Source organism: Alosa alosa, chromosome 1 (assembly GCF_017589495.1).
Source record: "Alosa alosa isolate M-15738 ecotype Scorff River chromosome 1, AALO_Geno_1.1, whole genome shotgun sequence".
NCBI classification, from domain to species: Eukaryota; Metazoa; Chordata; class Actinopteri; order Clupeiformes; family Clupeidae; genus Alosa; species Alosa alosa.
This window is the reverse complement of record NC_063189.1, coordinates 49,812,651-49,832,738: the sequence shown is the minus strand read 5'-3', so window position 1 is coordinate 49,832,738 and position 20,088 is coordinate 49,812,651. Positions and strand designations below refer to the sequence as shown.

The following is a 20,088-nucleotide window of genomic DNA, read 5'->3' as shown; positions in this document are numbered from 1 at the left end:
GTCTTCTGGATAACTGTCATGAGCTGAGAGCCGTATCATCAAGATTAAAACAAAGAAATGCTTCAAATATTTCACTTTGTGTGATGAATCTCGAATACAGTGGGGAAAATATTGAACGTGTCAACATTTTTTTCAGTAAATATATATTTCCAATGAGGCTATTCACATTACATTTTCAGCAGACTTTGGTATAAACTCAAGAAATACACACAAATAAAAAATCCAAACATTTAAGTCCATAAATAAATTAATTGAATGACAAAAAATACCCCAATTAAAATACTTTGTGGCAAAGCCTTCAAATGACCGCTTCAATACATTTTCTGTGTGAATAAACCAGTGTTTTTCAACTTTTTTTGAGCCACTTTTTTACATTAAAAAATCCTGTGGCACACCAACCAAAAATGTAACAAAGTTACACACTGTAGCCTAATACAGCAAAAATAATGACAATTTAGTCTCTCCATTTGTTTACAGTTCAGTTCAGTGCAGGGCTCTACACTAACATTTTTTTCCAGGAGCACTTGTGCGCCCAAGTTAAAAAATGTAGGAGCACAGACAAAAATTTGGGAGCACAGTCAGTTCTGTACTTCACTAACATTACACTGCAGCTAACAGTTAAACATGCCAGTGCACCAATTGCGAATATTAAGAATGACTGACAACATTTAGGCAGGAAACAGGATTTTAAAGATCAGTGCCTACTTTATTTTCAGTCTGTTCAATTTTCCTACATTTTGTTAATGTAAAATAATATAATACATTGCCATATTTGCATTTAGCCTGTATATCAAGTATCCTGCCAGATGTAGGCTAATTTATTTATTTGTGAATCCACCTGTAGCTAATCCAAATATGCCCATGGTGACCTTTCTGACTGCATAATACTACTACTAAAACAGTAAATTTTTTCTTCCACAAAACCCAACATAGTCTAATCAAGGATATATTTTTTTTATGCTTTTATTTTTTATTTGAAATATCTGCATTGATAGGGGCAGTAGCCAAACGTTAGGCCTACTTTCGTTCGCTACAGCTATATTTTGCATATTGCAGCCAATACGTCAACTGGGCTAAAAGGCATGTTAGGTTACCTTTCCTTCTCACTGCATTCTCAGAATCTCATCCTGTTCCTCCTATATCTGATGAATTCGGTGGATAGAAGAACTAATTTCTTCAATCTTTTCGTCTTGGCTGGCTAGTCTAACTTTAGTCTAACTTTCCGCTTTTTCTGCGCGCTCATGGATTTCATAGAAGCGACTACTACTATCGAGTCCCAACGCGAAACTGCTAACGTTGATGGGAGGTGTAGTTTTATGTTGCATTCGCGACGTGATTCTATGGTTGGCACCAGTACTGTTTCTCGATGTTGCGGTGTATTTTGTAGACAAACATTGACATGGTTAGAAGTCATTCGCACCAGTGCGCCTAAATATTTTTTTGCACTCGCACGTCATCATTTTTACTCGCATGTGCGAGTGAAATGGGCGCACTGTAGAGCCCTGCAGTGTCTGCTTTTCTTCTTTTTTAAGTAAGCCTATCCATTGTATCCTTCTGCTGGACTGAGGTGTAATGCAAGTGTAACCTGTAGCCTCGTTCTGGCCGCCGGGTGAATAAGGCGAATTTAGGGGCAGGCTATAGGCGGGTCAATATAGGGTTCAACGTCAAAAAAATTGATACAAAAGTTTTTTTTTATGTATTCTGGTACTGTTGGACATGCTAAATAACATACTAAAAATCTAATAAAATCTGACCTTGGGAAAGGGGTCATTTTCAAAATGGCTGCCAAAATGGCTGTCAACAGGTTAGAATGGCTATATCTCAATTACTATTCAGCCTACAGGGGTGAAATTGATATCAAATGATGGTCAAATTAAACAAGAATAGGATTTTAAATGTTAAAATTTAAAATGTTTCAATGCTCTACCTTTTTCAGCCATAAATTAAAATCAATGCGTTTTAATACAGAGCAAATGCAATACAGGATTATTAACCATCTCCATGGCATGGAGGAAGATAAAACATGTCTTAACTGGTGTTGTATCTCATCTAGAGGTTATATGCTTTTAGAAAATATATGGTTTAGGGTGTTTGATTTGTTTTCCCTGGACTGTACATGCCAAAATGTATCTGCTTTACACTAGATTCACCAATACAGAGCTTTTACACTAGATTCACCAATACAGAATAGAGGGCAATGTATTGTTCATGGCATGGAGGAAGATGGGACATGTCTTAACTGGTATTATATCTCATCTGCAGGTTAAATGCTTTCAGAAAATATATAGTTTAGGATGCTTAATCTGTTTTCCCTGGACAAAAGAGGCCAACATGTATCCGCTTTACACTAGATTCGCCTATACAGAATAGAGGGCAATGTATTGTGCATTCATGGAGGAAGATGGGACATGTTTTAAATGGTGTTATATCTTATCTACAGATTATATGCTTTCAGAAAATATATATTTTAGAGTGTTTAATTTGTTTTTCCTGGACTGTACATGCCAACATATATCCCCTTTACACTAGATTCGCCTATACATTATAGAGGGCATTGTATTGTGCATGCATGGAGGAAGATAAGAAATGTCTTAACTGGTGTTATCTCTCATCTAGAGGTTATATGCTTTTAGAAAATATATGGTTTTGGGTGTTTAATCTGTTTTGCCTGGACAATATAGGCTAAAATGTATCCCCTTTACACTATTCGCCTATACAGAATAGAGGGCATTGCATTGTTCATGGCATGGAGGAAGATGGGATATGTTTTAAATGGTGCTATATCTTATCTACAGATTATATGCTTTCAGAAAAAATATATTTTAGGGTGTTTCATTTGTTTTCCCTGGACTGTATATGCCAAAATGTATCTGCTTTACACTATATTTGCCTATACAGAATAGAGTATGTATTATGCTTGGTGTGGAGGAAGATGGAAATGCTATTTTGTTGATTAATGTTATATTTCATGTACAGGGTATATGCTTTTACAATATGTAGAGTAGAGTTTGCAAATAAGTGGCTGTTTTATGACTTTAATGAACCATGACCCATGTACTGTATAGGCATGCATTGTATATTTGTGTAGATCAATAATTGTTGGCATCTATCACTAGGGGGGAGCTAATTAAACTGAATCTTAAACTATATGCATAAGTAGATCAGAAATAATTATTATATCATTATTCATCATCCTCTGACTCCTCTGAAAGGAACTTGTGTGGATTGTCACATCGTTCATTTTGACACGTTCCACAGGCAGCAGTGCAAGGTAACCCATATCTTCTAAACGAACAGCGGAGTGTCTTGCAGAAATGCACACAATTAAGAACAGTTGACTGTCTCTGTACTTGGATCTAACATGAAAGAGTATTTGATTCCATTCCATTCAGTAATCAGTATCTGAAAGCTAAACTAAGGGAGCGGTACGGGAATGACATATGTTTCACAGAAGGGAAAGGTTTTGAAGGCATGGTGACACTGAGAGAGAAAACATCATGCATCCTCAGGTCCTAAGAACACTAAAAAAGGTGGAGATGAAGAGTCACCAGTGACCTCTTAATCTGATAAAACATGAAAAACACCTTCCTAGGCTGAATAATGCTTCATAGCCAAAATTAGCTTCTAGTGGCCATCTTGGATGCCATCTTGAAAATGACAAGTCTTTGAAAATTATGAACTGATACTTTAGTGTGACATATATGAATCAGTGACCTCTAAATCTGATTAAACACGAAAAACACTTTCCTAGGCTGATTAATGCTTTAGATTTTACTAGATTTTTAATATGTTATTAAGTACATCTAAATGTATCATAATCAGTTGAAAAACCTTTTGTATCAATTTGAGGTTAGGTGGTTTTTTTTTTTCATATATTGACCCGCCTACTACGTAAACTTTATATTGCTGGGGGCAAACATCTTACTGTCTATGGGCAACACTTGCCGACAATCAGTGACACCTCTCTGATTTCCAATCAGAGACACCTGTTTCTCCATTAGCCTCCAGTGATTGCTGCACCCACCATGATGGCAGCGCTTTCTCTGATCTATATATCTATATCTCTGACATGAAGAGTATTTATTATGTACTAAGTCACTACATTGCAGGCACAGGTGCTCAACAATGGCATAGCCTAGGCTACTATTTGCAACAACTAAATAATAAAAGTTTTTGGACCGATTAAGTGAAATTGGACAGTGATTCGTTTATTCCAGTGATTTTCAACCTGTTGTGATTTTGGCCCATTTTTCTAAACAGATTGTCTTTAAATCTTGAAGATTCCAGGGGCCTTCTTGTAAATCCTTAGTCTTTAGTTCCTTCTACAAATGTTCAACTGGATCCAAGTCAGGTGATTGACTGGGCCTTGGTTTTCTTTCTCTGAAACCAACTGAGTTTCCTTTACTGTATGCTTTGAATTGTTGTCCTGCTGAAAGGTCCACCCATGTCTCATCATCCCGGTGGATGGCAAGAATTTCCCAGAAAAAATGGCTCCATTCATTGTTCTTTCAACTGTATGAAGTCTGCCAGTACCATGAGATAAAAACAATTGTACAATTGCTGCCTCCAAGTTTTTCTGGAGTCTTTACTTATAGAGTTAAATGTTGTGAATTCTTCATGTTTGTGAGTTAATACTAATGTCTGGTGAAAATTTCATGTGAATAGCCTCAATTTATTGATTTATTTCCTCCACTGTATATGAAAGTTTCACTTTTAAAATAAAATACATTTAAAATAAATTATATATATATAAAAATGTACACAATATTCTATGTGTGATACGTGTTTTGAGATGCACCTGTACATGAATAATTACGGTTCCAAAATACTTAAAATGTTTCTCTTGGTCCTACCCTCAAGGAGAAGTCCACCAGATTTTTAATGTTCTTGATGACTACACCTTCTACTCCAGAGTGGTGACTTGTCTTAAACATGCACCTGCAGAGGAAGTTGGTATAACAATTATGCAGGAATATAGCTTATACAACCATGACACAACAAATACACTTACACACACATATATCCACCATACATACAACTCACAGAAACTGTAAAAATTAAAGAGCATGTGAAGTGATTAGAAAGGTCTGGTATGGACTGACCATGTGATGCACTGACCATGTTAAGGTGCTATGGTAGAGTGTGTGCAATGGTGGTAGTGCAAAAGTGAACAGTGCAGGAATTGAACAGTGCAGTAATTTTGCTTGTTATTAAATATTAAGACTATGAAAAGACAAAAATGTAAACGTAATAGAATTGCTTAACAGAAAAGACATAATATACTTTAAGAACAATATATAACAGGTATTATTCCACTGCTTGGTTGAATTTCCCACGTAATTTAGAACGACCATTAACCTTATGTTATTTGCACACCTATGAAGTAGATCCATTTTGTTGGCCGTATCACACTTGTATATTAATTCGCCGAAGTCGTTGTGAAGTTTAAATGAACCGTCACATTGCATCCGAGCTGAGCAACGGGAGAGATAGAACCAACGACTGGCCTTTGGCCGTAGCAACCATCCATTTAGAACTAGTAACGGCAGTTAGTCCTCCAAGTTGAGAAATTAGTTGATATGTGTCGGAAGAAATTAGTTCTACAAACAAGACAGTTTTAGCGATTAAAACGTTTAAATTGTAACAGGAAATGAACACAACGCAAGTGGCAACAGTGGAATAAGCGGGATAATGGACTCCAAGGTGGTCAGTTCACAGAAATTAATGCACTTTCGCGTCTTGGCCGTTTTACAACCTCGACCGTGCATTAACTTCTGTGAACAGACCACCGTGTCGTCCATTATCCCTTACTTATACAACAGTTGGGTTCTATGGAACTATTTATTGGTTCCATGAACATTTCAACTCAGACTTTGCACGGCTAATAATAAATCAGTCCCCGATACAATGCGAAGATTCTATAATGCTTTGACACAATGTAGCAATAACTGTTAAATTAAAATTAAATTCAAGTTCTCATAATTTAAAAAGGCGAGTAGCCTTGGCAATTGGAGAAAAAAATGGAGATTGATTTCCCTAAAATAACTTTTGAGTTAATATATGAAATGTCGGATGACGAAGGGGAACAGACAATCAAGCGAGGAGAGCGCATCTTCATCCAGGTGCATCCAGATTGTGTAGAAGGGCTATAACTAATATATAGCCTGTAAAGACAGTCCGGTGGACAGCAGACAAAGTGATATGATGGTAGGTGCTGAGAGAGACAGGCTCATGCTGAAAAGTCCAATTCATGCTCAATACTGCTACTAGTGGAGGGTACATGTTAAATAGATGACGTGATTAAACATATTTTCATTGGTCATTTAGATACCCAAAGCTAACTGTAGACAGAGGTGAACATTCTATTTATAAAAGCAATCTCTGCCTCTCTGGGATGCTCTTTTTCATACCCAATCGTGTTGCCAGTTACCCTAATTAGTTGTCAAACATTCCTTCTTTTGTTTTCTTATCATTACACAACTTTTCCAGCCTTTTGTTACGATGGGCACTAACTTTGCAATCATTGGTCCAGCCTTACCAATCAAATTGATCAGATATTCCTAACGTTACTTCCTACTTCGCCTAACTTTACAAACTGACAATAAACAGCAGTCAGGAAACAATGTATGTTACCTTTGCTGTAAATAAATTTCGGTTTTGCCTTCCCCTCTCATTGTCAAACTAAAGTTGGGTTGTCCTGAATATAATTATTTTGGTTTAATCAAAATAAACCACCAACTGCTGACTGATATCACCTGATCACCTGAAATGCGCAATAAAAACCTGATTTAAAATATTTCTAAAAATGGACAATTTAATGTACAATTGGCTTCACACTGATTGGCCAAAATCTTCAGGCATCGTCCAGGTGTAATTGCTATTGTATTTAGTTTAAAATACAAAAAAGAAAGCAATGTAATTGAAAGCAATTATACTTGGCCTGTTTTACCATGCACGCACACCAGTGGCGGCCGGTGGTTAAAAAAATAACGGAGGAAGGAAGGTGCGCTTGATTGGTGTTAGTGGCAAATGTGAGGTTGTGATGGTGTTGGTGGCATATGTGAACAATAGAGTATGTAAGCCGCCTACCCAGACACATTTATAGCAGCAGTATGTGCATTTTAACTGGCAATGTTGTGTAATAAATGCTGTTCTGAGGGGGGGGGCTCCAGGGACAATGGGCTTAATATAATTTAAATATATAAGTCACTTTGGATAAATTAATAAATGTAAATGAATGTACATTTAGGTAGCCTACACTAGCCTTACCATCTTTTTTTAGAATATAAATTTTTGGAACTGGTCTTCCTGCCTTGATCCTAACCTTCGCACTGTATTTGAATGTATAAAAAATGGACATTGTCCTCGGATTCCATTGTAGCCTACTCTTTATTTCACAAGCAAAAAACAAGCTTTCCGTTCAAGGAAAGATTCTTAGCTGTATGACTGCAGATAACGTTCTTGCATTGGTTCACCGTTGCTGCTAAAAACAGCACCCCTATCGCAATTGAAAATTACTGTACGGAGGAGCTTCCTCCCTTGGCCATTGAAAACGACGTGATTCACAAGCCGCTGGCGTCTGAGGCATTTATAATGGACTTCAATGAGGGGCTTGAGGAGAAACCTCCTCCATACAGTAATAAGGAGCCTCCTCTGACGCACACACACACACAAACAAACAAACAGATGGTGGAGCCTATACAGCGGAACTTTACAGAGCCTGAAAATGGCAGTTACCGAGGGGGCACAACAAAATAGGACAAACAATGTTGATGATTATTTTTGTAATAGTTACTATTACAATGAAATTTAGTGCACTTACCTAAGAAACTTGTATTTGGCCTCAATGTTAAATTTGTTGATGCTCAATTGGAACACAGACAGTCCTTTACTTCTCTGTAAAAAGATATGCTCAATGTCGGTCATATAAGATCTGTCATACTGCTGTTTTTACTAGCATGGAAAACAAAAAAGAATTACCCATACACATTTTTACATTATATTTTCAACTCACAAGAACAGGCACACATCTTACTTACCAAACGGTGGACAGGACACTGCGTCATAACTTTCACCAAATTCTTAAAGAAAGCACCACATTTTATTTAAGACACTATAGCAGTAATGAGACGGCTGAAGATAGAGTTAATGTTTTTTTTTTTACCTGTGGTATACTGACAAAGGTTTTCAGCTCCAGAAGCTCCACTGACAAACTGTTGTCCTCTACTCTGACCAGACTTTTTTCATACAAATCCTTGAGGAGGAAAAACGTGAGACATTTCAGGCTTTATACTTGATCATTGGATATAACAAACACTTCAATAGTGCAACAAGAAGGTACATAAACTATTCATCTACTAATCTGTGGAGACTAGCAACTAACTGTAGTCTGACGTCGTCATTCTCAATTCTAGTCAGAATTTGAGTCTAAGGGTGTTCCATTGTAGCCTCGTGAGACCATCCTGATCTCTCACGCTTCAGTTTTCCACTTGCAGATCAGTCTGGCATCTTTCCAATAGAGAACATTTGGAGCAGTTCGCCAAACAAAACAGCCAATCAGCGTTGGCTTTAGGTGTGTGTTTAGGTGTGACGCAACAAACAACATGACGGCATCCACAGATGAAGTGAGTGTAGCCATCACGCAAGTTTTATCCAAATTAGAAAATATTCCTGGGGAAGCTGTGAAGCTATGAGTCTCAGCCATGCAGCTGGAAGGAATGAACGACACAGACATCCTCCACGGCCGATTCCAGTCCATAATGGAGGAATATACTTTCTTCAGAAGTGTAGGGCCTACCTTGAAAACTTAGTGGGGATTGTCACTGATGAGGTTCATGTCACATACAAATGGTAAGTTTAAAAACGTTAACGTTAGTTACGTTACCTAACTTAATTGTAGGCTATGTTAAACGAAGGCATTAGAAGAACACTTCGTTCATCTGATTGATTGATTTGGCCGTCGATAACCAACATAGGTGGTGATAGACAAATCATTTATTGTTTATCCAATCAGCTAACCAGTATTTTCGATCCTTCCCAAAAGTTCTCCAACAGAAAGTTCCCAGATGGACATGCAGAGCAAATGCAAAGCATCCATCTGGTGGAGTCAGGTTAGTTCCATTGGGACATGATTATAGGGTGTGTTTCAACCGATACAGGGGAGAAATGCTTCTGCACTCAATTGGATAGACCCAACCAATTACAGCAACGAAACAGCTTACCATGAGCTGTAGGAAGAACACCCGAACCATCCTTCTTCTCCACAAATGCCTTAAAATGGTTTTCTGGTGTTTTTTTAGTTATTGCGCTGTCAATATCTTGCACAACACATGATAGCGAAATCTAAGACCACGTTTACGGTATGTGTAGCAGCGTAGGCTATTCGGAAAAACTGGTATAGGCTATCCCCTCCTACGTTTTTAAAAATAATTCCGTTCATACCAATGCTAAAAAACAGCTGGGGAAGGGTATAATCAGAGACTTCAAACAAACAAGGGAACATGCAAAAATGCAAGCTGGCTATTTGGCTTCTAAGACTCTGTTTACACATAGAAAAAAAATGCATATATTTATGTGGTTTGGCCTGAGGTTGTTTTGTTGAAAACAATTAGTTCTGAAAACAGTGGATATGTTGAAAAACTCCAGTGAAAACAGCTTTCTTGCATTTTGATATGTTGTTCAGGCAGCTAGCGGATGGTGAGGTGATGTTTGCTGTATGTAACAGAAATGTTTTAGCTTAGAAACTGCGTACATCGCTTTGAGCAACTTTAAAGGAGGACTTGGCTACTATTTCAACTTAATAAACCCATTTAGAAATCATTTGAATGGTTAAATGACCTGTTCTGGTGAAAATGGTGACATTCCCCGCTCCTCCTAGCGTCCCCAGGCGCTAGCTTGTGAACAAATTCATGTGCTTTATTGTTACTTTTTTCCACAGTTTGAAATAGCATAATGCACAACTTCTCCAGCAGAGGGGGAAATATAGTCCTACCAAGGGGGGCTTTAATTGCCTTTTTTCTATCCAATTGAGTGCAGAGGCATTTTCCCCACTGTATCTGTTGAAACACACCTCATAATCACGTCCCAATGGACCAGTTTCAGACTCAGATTTTAACTAAATTGGGTATGATGACGTCAGGCTAGTTATAATGTTAATTGTGAAAAGAAACAAATGAGTTTTGTTGCATTCAGAGCTGAAAGAGCTGTATCTATAAGCATGGCAGCTGCTGAGGTTGGAGAGGGGCAGAAAGCTGGTCTTCTCGAACCACGACATGAGATGCTGGATCATTATATAAGCATATTTCTATTTTTCTTAGCTGTGGTAATTAATATTTTAGCAAGGCGGGAAATGAAGAGAGCACAGCAAGATATATTAATAAGCTTACCAGCCCCCTCTGAAGATGGGATTCCTCTGTTCTGTTGAAAGAATTAAAGTTATCACACTGGCATACAATTTAATGGCAATGTCACTGGAACACAAAATCAATAAATATGAATTACAATCAGTCACCCTTTGCAAAACATCTGTGTGTGTGGGATCCTTGTTCTACCAGTTGAACTACAGGAGCACAAGAACATACGCTGTTCTTAGACTACAATACCAAGCTAATGTGTGGATTGGAGTGGAGTGGGTGGAGAAAGACCAAGACATGGACATTTTATGGCTGTTTGACAAAAAAGGAATTATGTCAGACATACCTACTAAGCAGGAGCTCGACATATTCCATGTTACACTGTAGAATGAAAACTGGGCTAAAGCCAAAAAGAAACAGAATAATCCATGTTCAAGCTTTTTATGATAGACCAACTGAATTCACTGAGATTACATTCTTTAACCATATACATTTTATGCGACTGATAAATGGTTGTTAGTCCTTTATGTTGTACTGAGACTCCGTTACTGAAACATTCCTTTTAGTCCCGGAGTCAAAGGCCAAAGTGTTTTCTTTGCTGTTTCTTGTTGTTGCCTAGGGGTTACAAATGAGTGGTTATGGGCTAGGTTGATGCGGGCCCTTGAGACCAACATACCATAACATTTTTGTCATCCTCAGTGCCACGGTTCAAGTAGTTATTTAGGAAAAACATAAAAAAATTTTAGGGTTAGGCCCAGTGCTGGGACCCCTAATTAAACAAAGGTTATACAAAATTACAAAAGGTTATTAACACTGAGGGCCAAAAACGCAATATTGCGTTTTTTGTTCCCATGTGTTGAGTACCAAAAACGTAAAATTGCGTCTTTAGCTTTTTTTTTTCCTTATTACGAAAATAGACACTCTAACATACCTTATGTGCGATTTTGGGAACTCTATAATGAATAGAACTGAAATAGATGACGATCGAAAACTCATGAAAACAAATCTGGACATTTTATCTGGACATTTTTATCATAACTCGGCTTTTGATGGTTGCCGCTTTGGGTTGAATCAGTGACGCATGCACGTCAGGTCAAAACCAGGCCATTTATTTTCGTGGTTTTATCAGTAGGTGGCAGTCTCGCTAGGTCACTTCCCAGAAACTTTACAGGCAACACTTCTCAGGTGCTGAAGGGGAAAATGAAAAGGTTGAAGAAAAAGATATTGCAGCAGGTGCGTTTTCGCCAGACAGTGCTGGATGAGTCCAACTTTCTACTAAGACAAGATGACTCTGACCACGACAATCAGGGGAGACCAGAATCACCACACAATCAGGAGAGACCACACGCCAGGTCAAAAACATTAGAAAGAGTGACTGACCACCGTGCTGAGGAGGGAGTTCCATCTCCACCACGGGCTGGGCCGAGGATGATGGGCCGAGTCACGCTTGCAAGAAGGCGATAGCGACACAGACATTACCGATCAAGAGGAGGAGGAATTATGGAGCCCGACAGCAGTAGAAATTAGGTATTATTGTTTTGTACTCCCCCCCCCCCCATGGTGGTTTTGTGCTTAATGCTTTTCATGTTACTGTTGGCAAATCACTGCCCTATATTTTCATATTTCCATAGATCACACACAAGCATACTTAAAAGACAGAATAAACCAACACATGACCCTGAATCCCACATAAGTAGAGTAACTGGCTTACCTTAGAACAACAGGGAATGTCTCTATGCCAATGTGGTGCACAAATAGTAGGTATGCAATATTGGCCAATGACTCCCTAGGGTATCTGACTTCCTCTTCAAGGAACCCAGGGACATCACGCTTCTTAAGCAATTTATGGCACAAAAGTTCTGGAAGAGGTTCCCCAATACCACAGAGGATGACCTGAAGAGCAGAACAAGATCACCCATCACATCTAAAAAACTGAATAGTCAAATAAAATAGACGGGAGATGTCCTCCTATATGCAGTCATAGTTAGGGAAAGTTAGTTTTTTTTTTTTTTTCGCCAATCTGCAAATTCTTACCAATAGCTTTTTTTACTATATGTTCCTATAGGTGTCTAGTAACACCTCACAATTTATCACAATTTTGTAATTGTTTAATAAAACCACTTGTTATGGATTTTTTATGGACTTGGGAGTCATTTTTATTCAAAACTAATGGCTGGGATAGATTCAGCACCCCTAAAAACCCCTAGATAGACATCTCAAAAGCTAATATTGGTAAAAAAAATGTTTTCATTATTTTCGCCCAGACCCTCTGGGCACCCCAAACTTGATGGGCTCTCCAGGTGTTTCCCTGAGGATAAATTTGGCCGTGGATAAATTGGGAAGTGTTACTAGACACCTACAGGAACACATAGTAAAAAAGCTATTGGTAAGAATTTTTTTTGCAGATTGGTGAGAAAAAAGCTTAACTTTCCCTAACATTCATACAGTCCCCATCATTACATAATAAAAGGTATATCTGATCAGGTTTTTATGATTCTTACCAAGATCTCTCTCGAAAACTCGCAAAGAAAAGAATTTTCAAGTTGGTCAGGATCAGTGAACTGTACTCCAAGAAGAGGCTCCTTCAAAGTCTTCATGCAGCTACAAATGAAACAGCACAGTAAACTATTAAACTATACATATTCTCAACAGGGATTTTATACAGGAAACTAGTTTAAAAGGTCCGGTGACCAGAAATGGGTAAACCAGCAAAGTTGAGTTTTGGTTGAGATAACAACAACTGACATGAATTATTATAAATTATTTTTAAAAAGCCACAAGCAGCAATGAGTGTTATGCGAGGGTCTGTGTACTTCACAGCTATACAAGTTTTGTTTTGAAATGGGAAAATCAAAATCGGAAAACAATTTGTGTGTTGAAATTGGAAAATGAAAAATGGCCCATTCTTTGTTTTGAGTACAAACAGAGGGTGACATGTGACCCATTATCTGATTTAATGTGCTCATTAAAGTAAATGGGAAAATTAAAATACTTGTGCCATTTTTTATTCCTTTGTATTGTCAAAACACAGAACGGATAACAAGCCATTTCTTGTTTTACCGTTTTCAAAATGAAAATTTGATTTTCCTATTTCAAAAAAGAAATCAAATAGCTGCAAACTACTCGGACCTGCAAGCTGAGACATTTTGTCATCCAACAAGGCACTCACTATGTGGTGTGTGTGTCAAATTCCTGAGACATTGGAAGCGTCACAGTACATTTGTTCCAGACGGGGAAAAAGATAACGTGACAATACAATTTTAATCAACTGTTCGGCAGAATTATATAAAAAGTGTGGACTCAGGCCAACCAACTACAGGGTCAATCATGAACATTTAGCATTTGATTTTGTGCAAGAAACACTTTAAAAGGTGAAGATGCAGGACTGTTAATATTAATTTTCAGAGTGAGGGAACTACTCATTAACTACCCATTAACCATTGCGAAGGATACCTTTTCCGATGTTTTCCAACCTAGTGATATTTTACAAAGCAAAGCACAGGCCTTTATTTGGGGCAGATATGGAAGAATATCAGAATCAAATGTTTTGTACGTGTGTATCAGTAAAAATGATCTGTACAAGTAATTGTATCTATTACAAATATATCCTACACTTACAAATCTATTCTACTGGTAAGGATCGGTTTTACAGCTACAAATCATCCTACAGTTACAAATATTTTACCATTACAAAAATATTTTACAACTACAAACCAATATTCTACGCACAAAAAGTTGTCCTACAGTTACAAATATTTTCTGCAGGTGCACAGACTTTTGCACCACCTTAGGGATGAGAAGCATCTCATATGTATTGTGTGTGTGTGTGTGTGTGTGTATCAGGATTTGTAACTGTAAAACTGATTTGTGATTTAACAAAAAATAACTCATATACATTATTCTATTATCGGGGTTTACATTTATTATAGATCTGCCAACCAATCACAATCATTTCTCAATCACAATCATTTCTTGTTTGAAAGTTGTGGTTTCATCCAATATTGAGTAAGGAAATTCAAGCCTGGACTGGCCAGGCGCGGTTTCGCTGCATTCATATTTGGCCTAGGGGACGGGGACGCTGGCCAGATGCGCTGCCTATTTTTGGCCTATTTTTGTTTGATTATTTTCTAATATTTACATAACTTGATTTACATATTTTTTTTATTTGTATATTTTACTCGTTAACATATCAACTCGTTCGTTGTTTTTGTTGCGTTTTTTTCCCTTTCTGTGGTGTTTTTTTGTCTGTTTTTGCCTAAGAGACGGCATTCTGTTGAAAGACCGTTATCTCCGTAACATTTGCTATCTCTCAGTATACTCATCAGCATACGGATTCAGTGGCTGTTTCAGTCGGTTGACTGTCAGTTGGGAGTAAGACTCCTCATTCAATCTATGAACTTCAATGGCTGATGTAGTCGGTTGACTCTCAGCTGTGACATCGGTGGCTGATCTAGTCGGTGGACTGTCAGCTGGTCTAACGCAGGAGAAGGACGCAGCTTGTGCATAGCTCTCTTTGGACTGTGTCTGTGAGCATGCCTTGCTGATGTTGGCCCTACGATACACTGCCCTACAACTTTTGCAGTTGTCATCTTTCAACGCGGCTATCAGCGAAAATGTGCTCCACCTCTGCCGGGCAACGGGGATATTACGCAGGAAACGCTACATCAATCAAGGATCATCAAGCGGACAACAGAGGATGGTATCCTCCTGTATCCCTGTGTCCCTTCACTCAGGTATAACTCCTCAACTCATCTTCCTGGTGCCGGTCAACAGCGATGGTCTGATGAGCGCGACTCACCAGAGCGTAGGCCAACTGGCTCTGTCGTGTCAACTACAAGCCATCTCATCTACCGAAGTTCTGCCCCAGCGATTACACAGCGAAGTGCAAAGAAAAGGGAATCATCTGCGAAAATGGACAAACAACAAAAAGGCACTTTTAAACATGCCAACTGACAGCGCACAAACTCTTGCTGGTGAGCGCTCATCTGATATTGGAGATCGTCTTTTGGGTATGCCTATATCGGACTTGTCACAACATTTTAAGACACGTAAAGGCCTTGGTTTTGTTCACATAAATGCTAGGAGCCTTTTGCCAAAAATGGACATTTTAAAGTTGTGGGTTAATGACTCCAACCCTGACGTCATTGTCATTTCAGAAACTTGGTTGAATACCAATGTTAATGACTCAGATATTTCCCTTTTTGGTTACAATATTTGCAGAGCTGATAGTTAAACGGGGTGGTGGCGTAGCTATTTATGTTAGAAACAGTTTAAGCTTCTCTATACGTGTATCCACCTCTGTCCCGGGTCAGTTTGATTTATTAGCCATTAACGTAAAACTCGGTGGCTGTTCTCTGGTTATTGTGGGCGTTTACCGTCCACCATCTGCCAATCCTGATGCTCTACATAGTCTCTCAGCTGATGTCTTAAAACATGTGTGTAATGAGTTAAATCTTACCCAAATAGTCACAGAACCCACACGACCTAATATGAAAATTCCCAGTCGTTCATCCCGGTTAGATCTCATTCTTACAAATAAGCCTCATAATTATATGCATAGCTGTGTATTCCCAATGGATTTCAGTGATCATTGTCCCGTGGGCTGCATTAGAGATGGCAGAAGACAAAGGTCAAGGCCTTTGTATATAAATAAGAGATATTTTAAAAGATTTGATGAGCAGGCATTTTTACAAGATCTACACCTTACTTCTTTAAATCTTATTCCAGATGCTGAACTTGCATTGGAATATTTCCAAACAATTTTTAACACCTTAGCAGATAAACATGCCCCTTTTCAGAGATTTAGGATAAAACATAGATGTAACCCTTGGTTTAGTCATGATCTAGGTGAGATTACTTCTCAAAGAAACAAAGCTTGGGCATTGGCAAGATCCACTGGTAGTGATGGAGATTGGCAAACATTCAGACATCTTAGAAATACATGTACTTACCTTGTGAAAAGGGCTAAATCTACCTATTATTTGAACAATCTGTCTGACTGTGGTAGCAATCCAGCGAAATTCTGGAAAGTGATTAAGTCACTTAAAGGTGTTTCTTCTACCACTCTTCCTCAACAAATTATGTTGGATTCTAAAGTGGTAAATGAGAAAATGGAGATTTGTAATGCTTTTAATGATCACTTTATCAAATGTGGTACTCTATTTGATCAATTGAATAATGTGGATATGGCACTAGAGACACAAGTCAATTTCAGTGTCACTAGTCCTGAAGAAGAGAGGTTTTTATTTTCAAATAGGCCTAATAACCCTTCTCATTTAGACCAGTAAACCAATCTGAGGTTCTCTATGGACTGTGTAATTCCAAGTGTATGAAAAGCTCTCTGGGTGCAGATCAGTTAGACCCACATCTCTTAAAGATTGCAGCCCCTGTCATTGCTGAACCTTTAACTCACATTTTTAATTTAACATTCTGCTCTGGTTCTATTCCAGAAGTCTGGAAATCAGCCCTAGTGACCCCTCTACATAAAGGAGGAGATCCAAGTGATTGGAATAACTCGGCTCTACACTAACATTTTTTTCCAGGAGCACTTGTGCGCCCAAGTTAAAAAATTTAGGAGCACAGACAAAAATCTGGGGGCACAGTCAGTTCTGTACTTAACTTACACATAATGTAACTTTACACTGCAGCTAACAGTTAAACATGCCAATGCACCAATTACGAAGATTAAGAATAACTGACAACATTTACAGGAAAAAAGATTTTAAAGAACATCAGTGCCCACTTTATTTTCAGTCCGTCCTATTTTTCTACATTTTGTTAATGTAAAATAATATAATGCATTGCCATATTTGCATATAGCCTGTATGAAGTACGCTATCCTGCCAAATGTAGGTCCTTAGGCCAATTTATTTATTTGTGAATCCACCTATAGCTAATCCAAATATGCCCATGGTGACCTATCTGATTGCATACTGCCCAATACTAGCCTACTACTAAAACCGTGAATTTTCTCTTCAACAAAACCCAAAATATGCCCATGGTGACCTATCTGACTGCATACTGCCCAATACTAGCCTACTACTAAAACCGTGAATTTTCTCTTCAACAAAACCCAACATAGTCTAATCAATGATATTTATTTGAAATATCTGCACTGATGGAGGCAGTAGGCAGATAGTAGGCCTATGCTTACTTTCATTTTGCACTTCAGCTTGTATTCGGTGTAAAACAAACAAGCATGCATGGAAGCCTGGAGTTGTCTGTAGCGTTCTACTTTTGAATAAAACAGGAGTATTACGGGAGGCTACTTTTGTGTCATCCTGTTCCTCATTTATCCGATGAATTCGGTGGATTGAAGAAATTAGTTCTACTTTGCATCTTGGCTGGCTAGTCTAACTTTCCGCTTTTTCAACGCACCCTTAAATTTGATAGAAGCAACTAGCGAGTCACAACGCGAAACTGCTAACGTTGATGGGAGGTGTAGTTTTTATGCTATATTTGCGACCTGATTTTATGGTTCGCACCAGTAATGTTTCGCGATGTTGAGTACTCGACAATGTAGACCAACATTGACTTGGCTAGAAGTCATTCGCACCAGTGCGCCTAAATATTTTTTTGCACTCGCACGCAATTATTTTTACTCGCATGTGCGAGTGAAATGGGCGCACTGTAGAGCCCTGTAACTATAGGCCAATCTCCAAGCTTCCATGTTTAGCTAAGATGTTAGAATCCTTTGTAAATGAACAGCTTCATTCCTTTTTGTCATCATATTCTATGTTAAGTCCTTATCAATCTGGGTTCAGAGCTGGCCACAGCACAATTACAGCAGCAACTACTGTAGTAAATGATATAGCTACTGTTGTTGACAGTAAGAAACATTGTGCAGCTTTGTTTATTGACTTGTCAAAGGCTTTTGACACTGTTAATCACAGGTTACTTCTTGAAAAACTAACCTCTTTTGGTCTAGATGAAGTTTCCTTTAAATGGTTTCAAAACTACCTCTCTAATAGAACACAGTGGGTAGATGTGACAGGATCAACCTCAGAGCCATTGAGACTAAAGAATGGTGTTCCACAGGGCTCAATTTTGGGACCACTGTTGTTTACATTGTATATTAATGACATCTGTGCTTCAGTAGCAAATTGTAAATTTCTATGCAGATGACACAATCCTTTATGCCTATGCACCATCTGTAGAGCAAGCCGTGTCATATCTTAAATGTGCATTTGATTGTGTGCAGAAATCCTTGAAAGATCTTAAACTGGTTCTAAATGAAGCAAAAACTATGTAATATATGATCTTTACTAGATCGAGAAAGTGTGACCTTGATGCCTATAACATTTGTTCCCTAAATGGGGCACAAATTGAGCAAGTTTCTCAATACAAATATCTGGCCATTTGGCTAGACAAACTAACATTTAGAACACATGTGCTTGATCTCACAAAAAAGGTAAACAATAAATTAGGTGCACTTTACAGGATTAGGTCTTGCTTCTCTTTAGAAAGCAGAATGACCATTATTCAAGCAACTATAATGTCAGTCCTAGACTATGGTGACATTGTGTATATGCATGCAGCCCCTTCCACTCTGAAATCACTTGATGCAGTTTACCACAGTTCACTACGTTTTATAACTGGAGATAGGTTTAAAACTCATCACTGTAAATTATACCAACATGTAGGATGGTCTTCCCTCTATGATAGGAGGGAAAGGCACTGCCTCATTTTTTTTTATAAGGCATTACTGGGAAAGTTACCTTTATACCCAACTTCTCTTCTGAACATAAAATCAATCTGCCACATTACAGGCTCACAGGGTTTTATATCTCTTCAAACTCCTCAAATTAAATCTGAATTTGGTAAATTAGCTTTTACATTTTTTGCATCTAATAAATGGAACAATTTGCAAGAGTCATTGAAATTAGATAGGTTTGTGTCACTAGACCAATTCAAGGGTATGATTGATGATATGGCTGTTGCACAATGTTCTTGCTTTGACTGATATTTTAGACCTTTTATATATCATTATTATTATTTATACATTCCCCTTCTTTTCTTTCTATTTATTACTATTTATTTTTATTTGATTTTTGTTATTATTATTATTTGCCTTTTGTATCTTTTATTGTTCTTGTTTTGTTGTTTGATTATTGTTGTTGTTTTGTAACTCAGGGCATTGCTGTAAAAGAGCTTGATGCTCAGTCAATTTCTCCCTGAATAAAAAACGGTTGATGATGATGATATGCTAATTAGAGCCATTAGCACTCCACGAGCTCTCCTCATGTCATAGTTCGTTTCCGACAATATGTGGCACAGACAAACGAGACCTTCGCAGGTTGCAAATTGTCATCAACTGCCGAAAAGGGAGATCTCCAGGTGTTTACGGGGACGAAAATCACACTTTTCACGCAGTGTTGAGAGGAAATATATATGTCAGTTTAATAGAGAGCATCCTTACCTATAACATTTCTGTCTGGTATGGTCACTTGACTTTACACAATAAGAACAAGCTGTCCAGAATTGTTACAAATGGCAGGGAAAATCATAGGGAGACCTCAAAAAACACCAGATAATCTATACAGCACTGCAGTACACAGAAAGACCATGAACATACTAGATGATTACACCCACCCCCTCCATTCTGAATTTGAGCTGCTTCCCCTAGGGCGGCACTACAGAGTACACATGGCAAGGAAAAATATATACAAAAACTCTTTTATTCCAAATGCAATTTCCATGGTCAACAAACAATGGAAAAGCTAAACAGAAGGGAGGT

At 38.1% G+C, this 20,088-nt stretch overlaps 1 protein-coding gene across 6 annotated transcripts in view; it reads right to left on the bottom strand.

The window, feature by feature from the left end:
• glmna (glomulin, FKBP associated protein a) overlaps nt 1–20,088 on the bottom strand; it is a 40,368-nt gene that overhangs the window by 2,101 nt on the left and 18,179 nt on the right. For 5 of the 6 annotated variants that reach the window (XM_048236674.1, XM_048236532.1, XM_048236610.1 and 2 more), the window contains exons 7-15: nt 12,854–12,953; nt 12,064–12,245; nt 11,733–11,798; nt 10,699–10,752; nt 10,386–10,416; nt 8,165–8,254; nt 8,040–8,081; nt 7,823–7,896; nt 4,854–4,938 (exon numbers count right to left, since the gene is read on the bottom strand). In XM_048236674.1, the coding sequence (XP_048092631.1) occupies nt 4,854–4,938; nt 7,823–7,896; nt 8,040–8,081; nt 8,165–8,254; nt 10,386–10,416; nt 10,699–10,752; nt 11,733–11,798; nt 12,064–12,245; nt 12,854–12,953 (724 nt within the window). The remainder of the gene's footprint in view (nt 1–4,853; nt 4,939–7,822; nt 7,897–8,039; nt 8,082–8,164; nt 8,255–10,385; nt 10,417–10,698; nt 10,753–11,732; nt 11,799–12,063; nt 12,246–12,853; nt 12,954–20,088) is intronic. The other variant, XM_048236911.1, reaches the window with a different exon arrangement.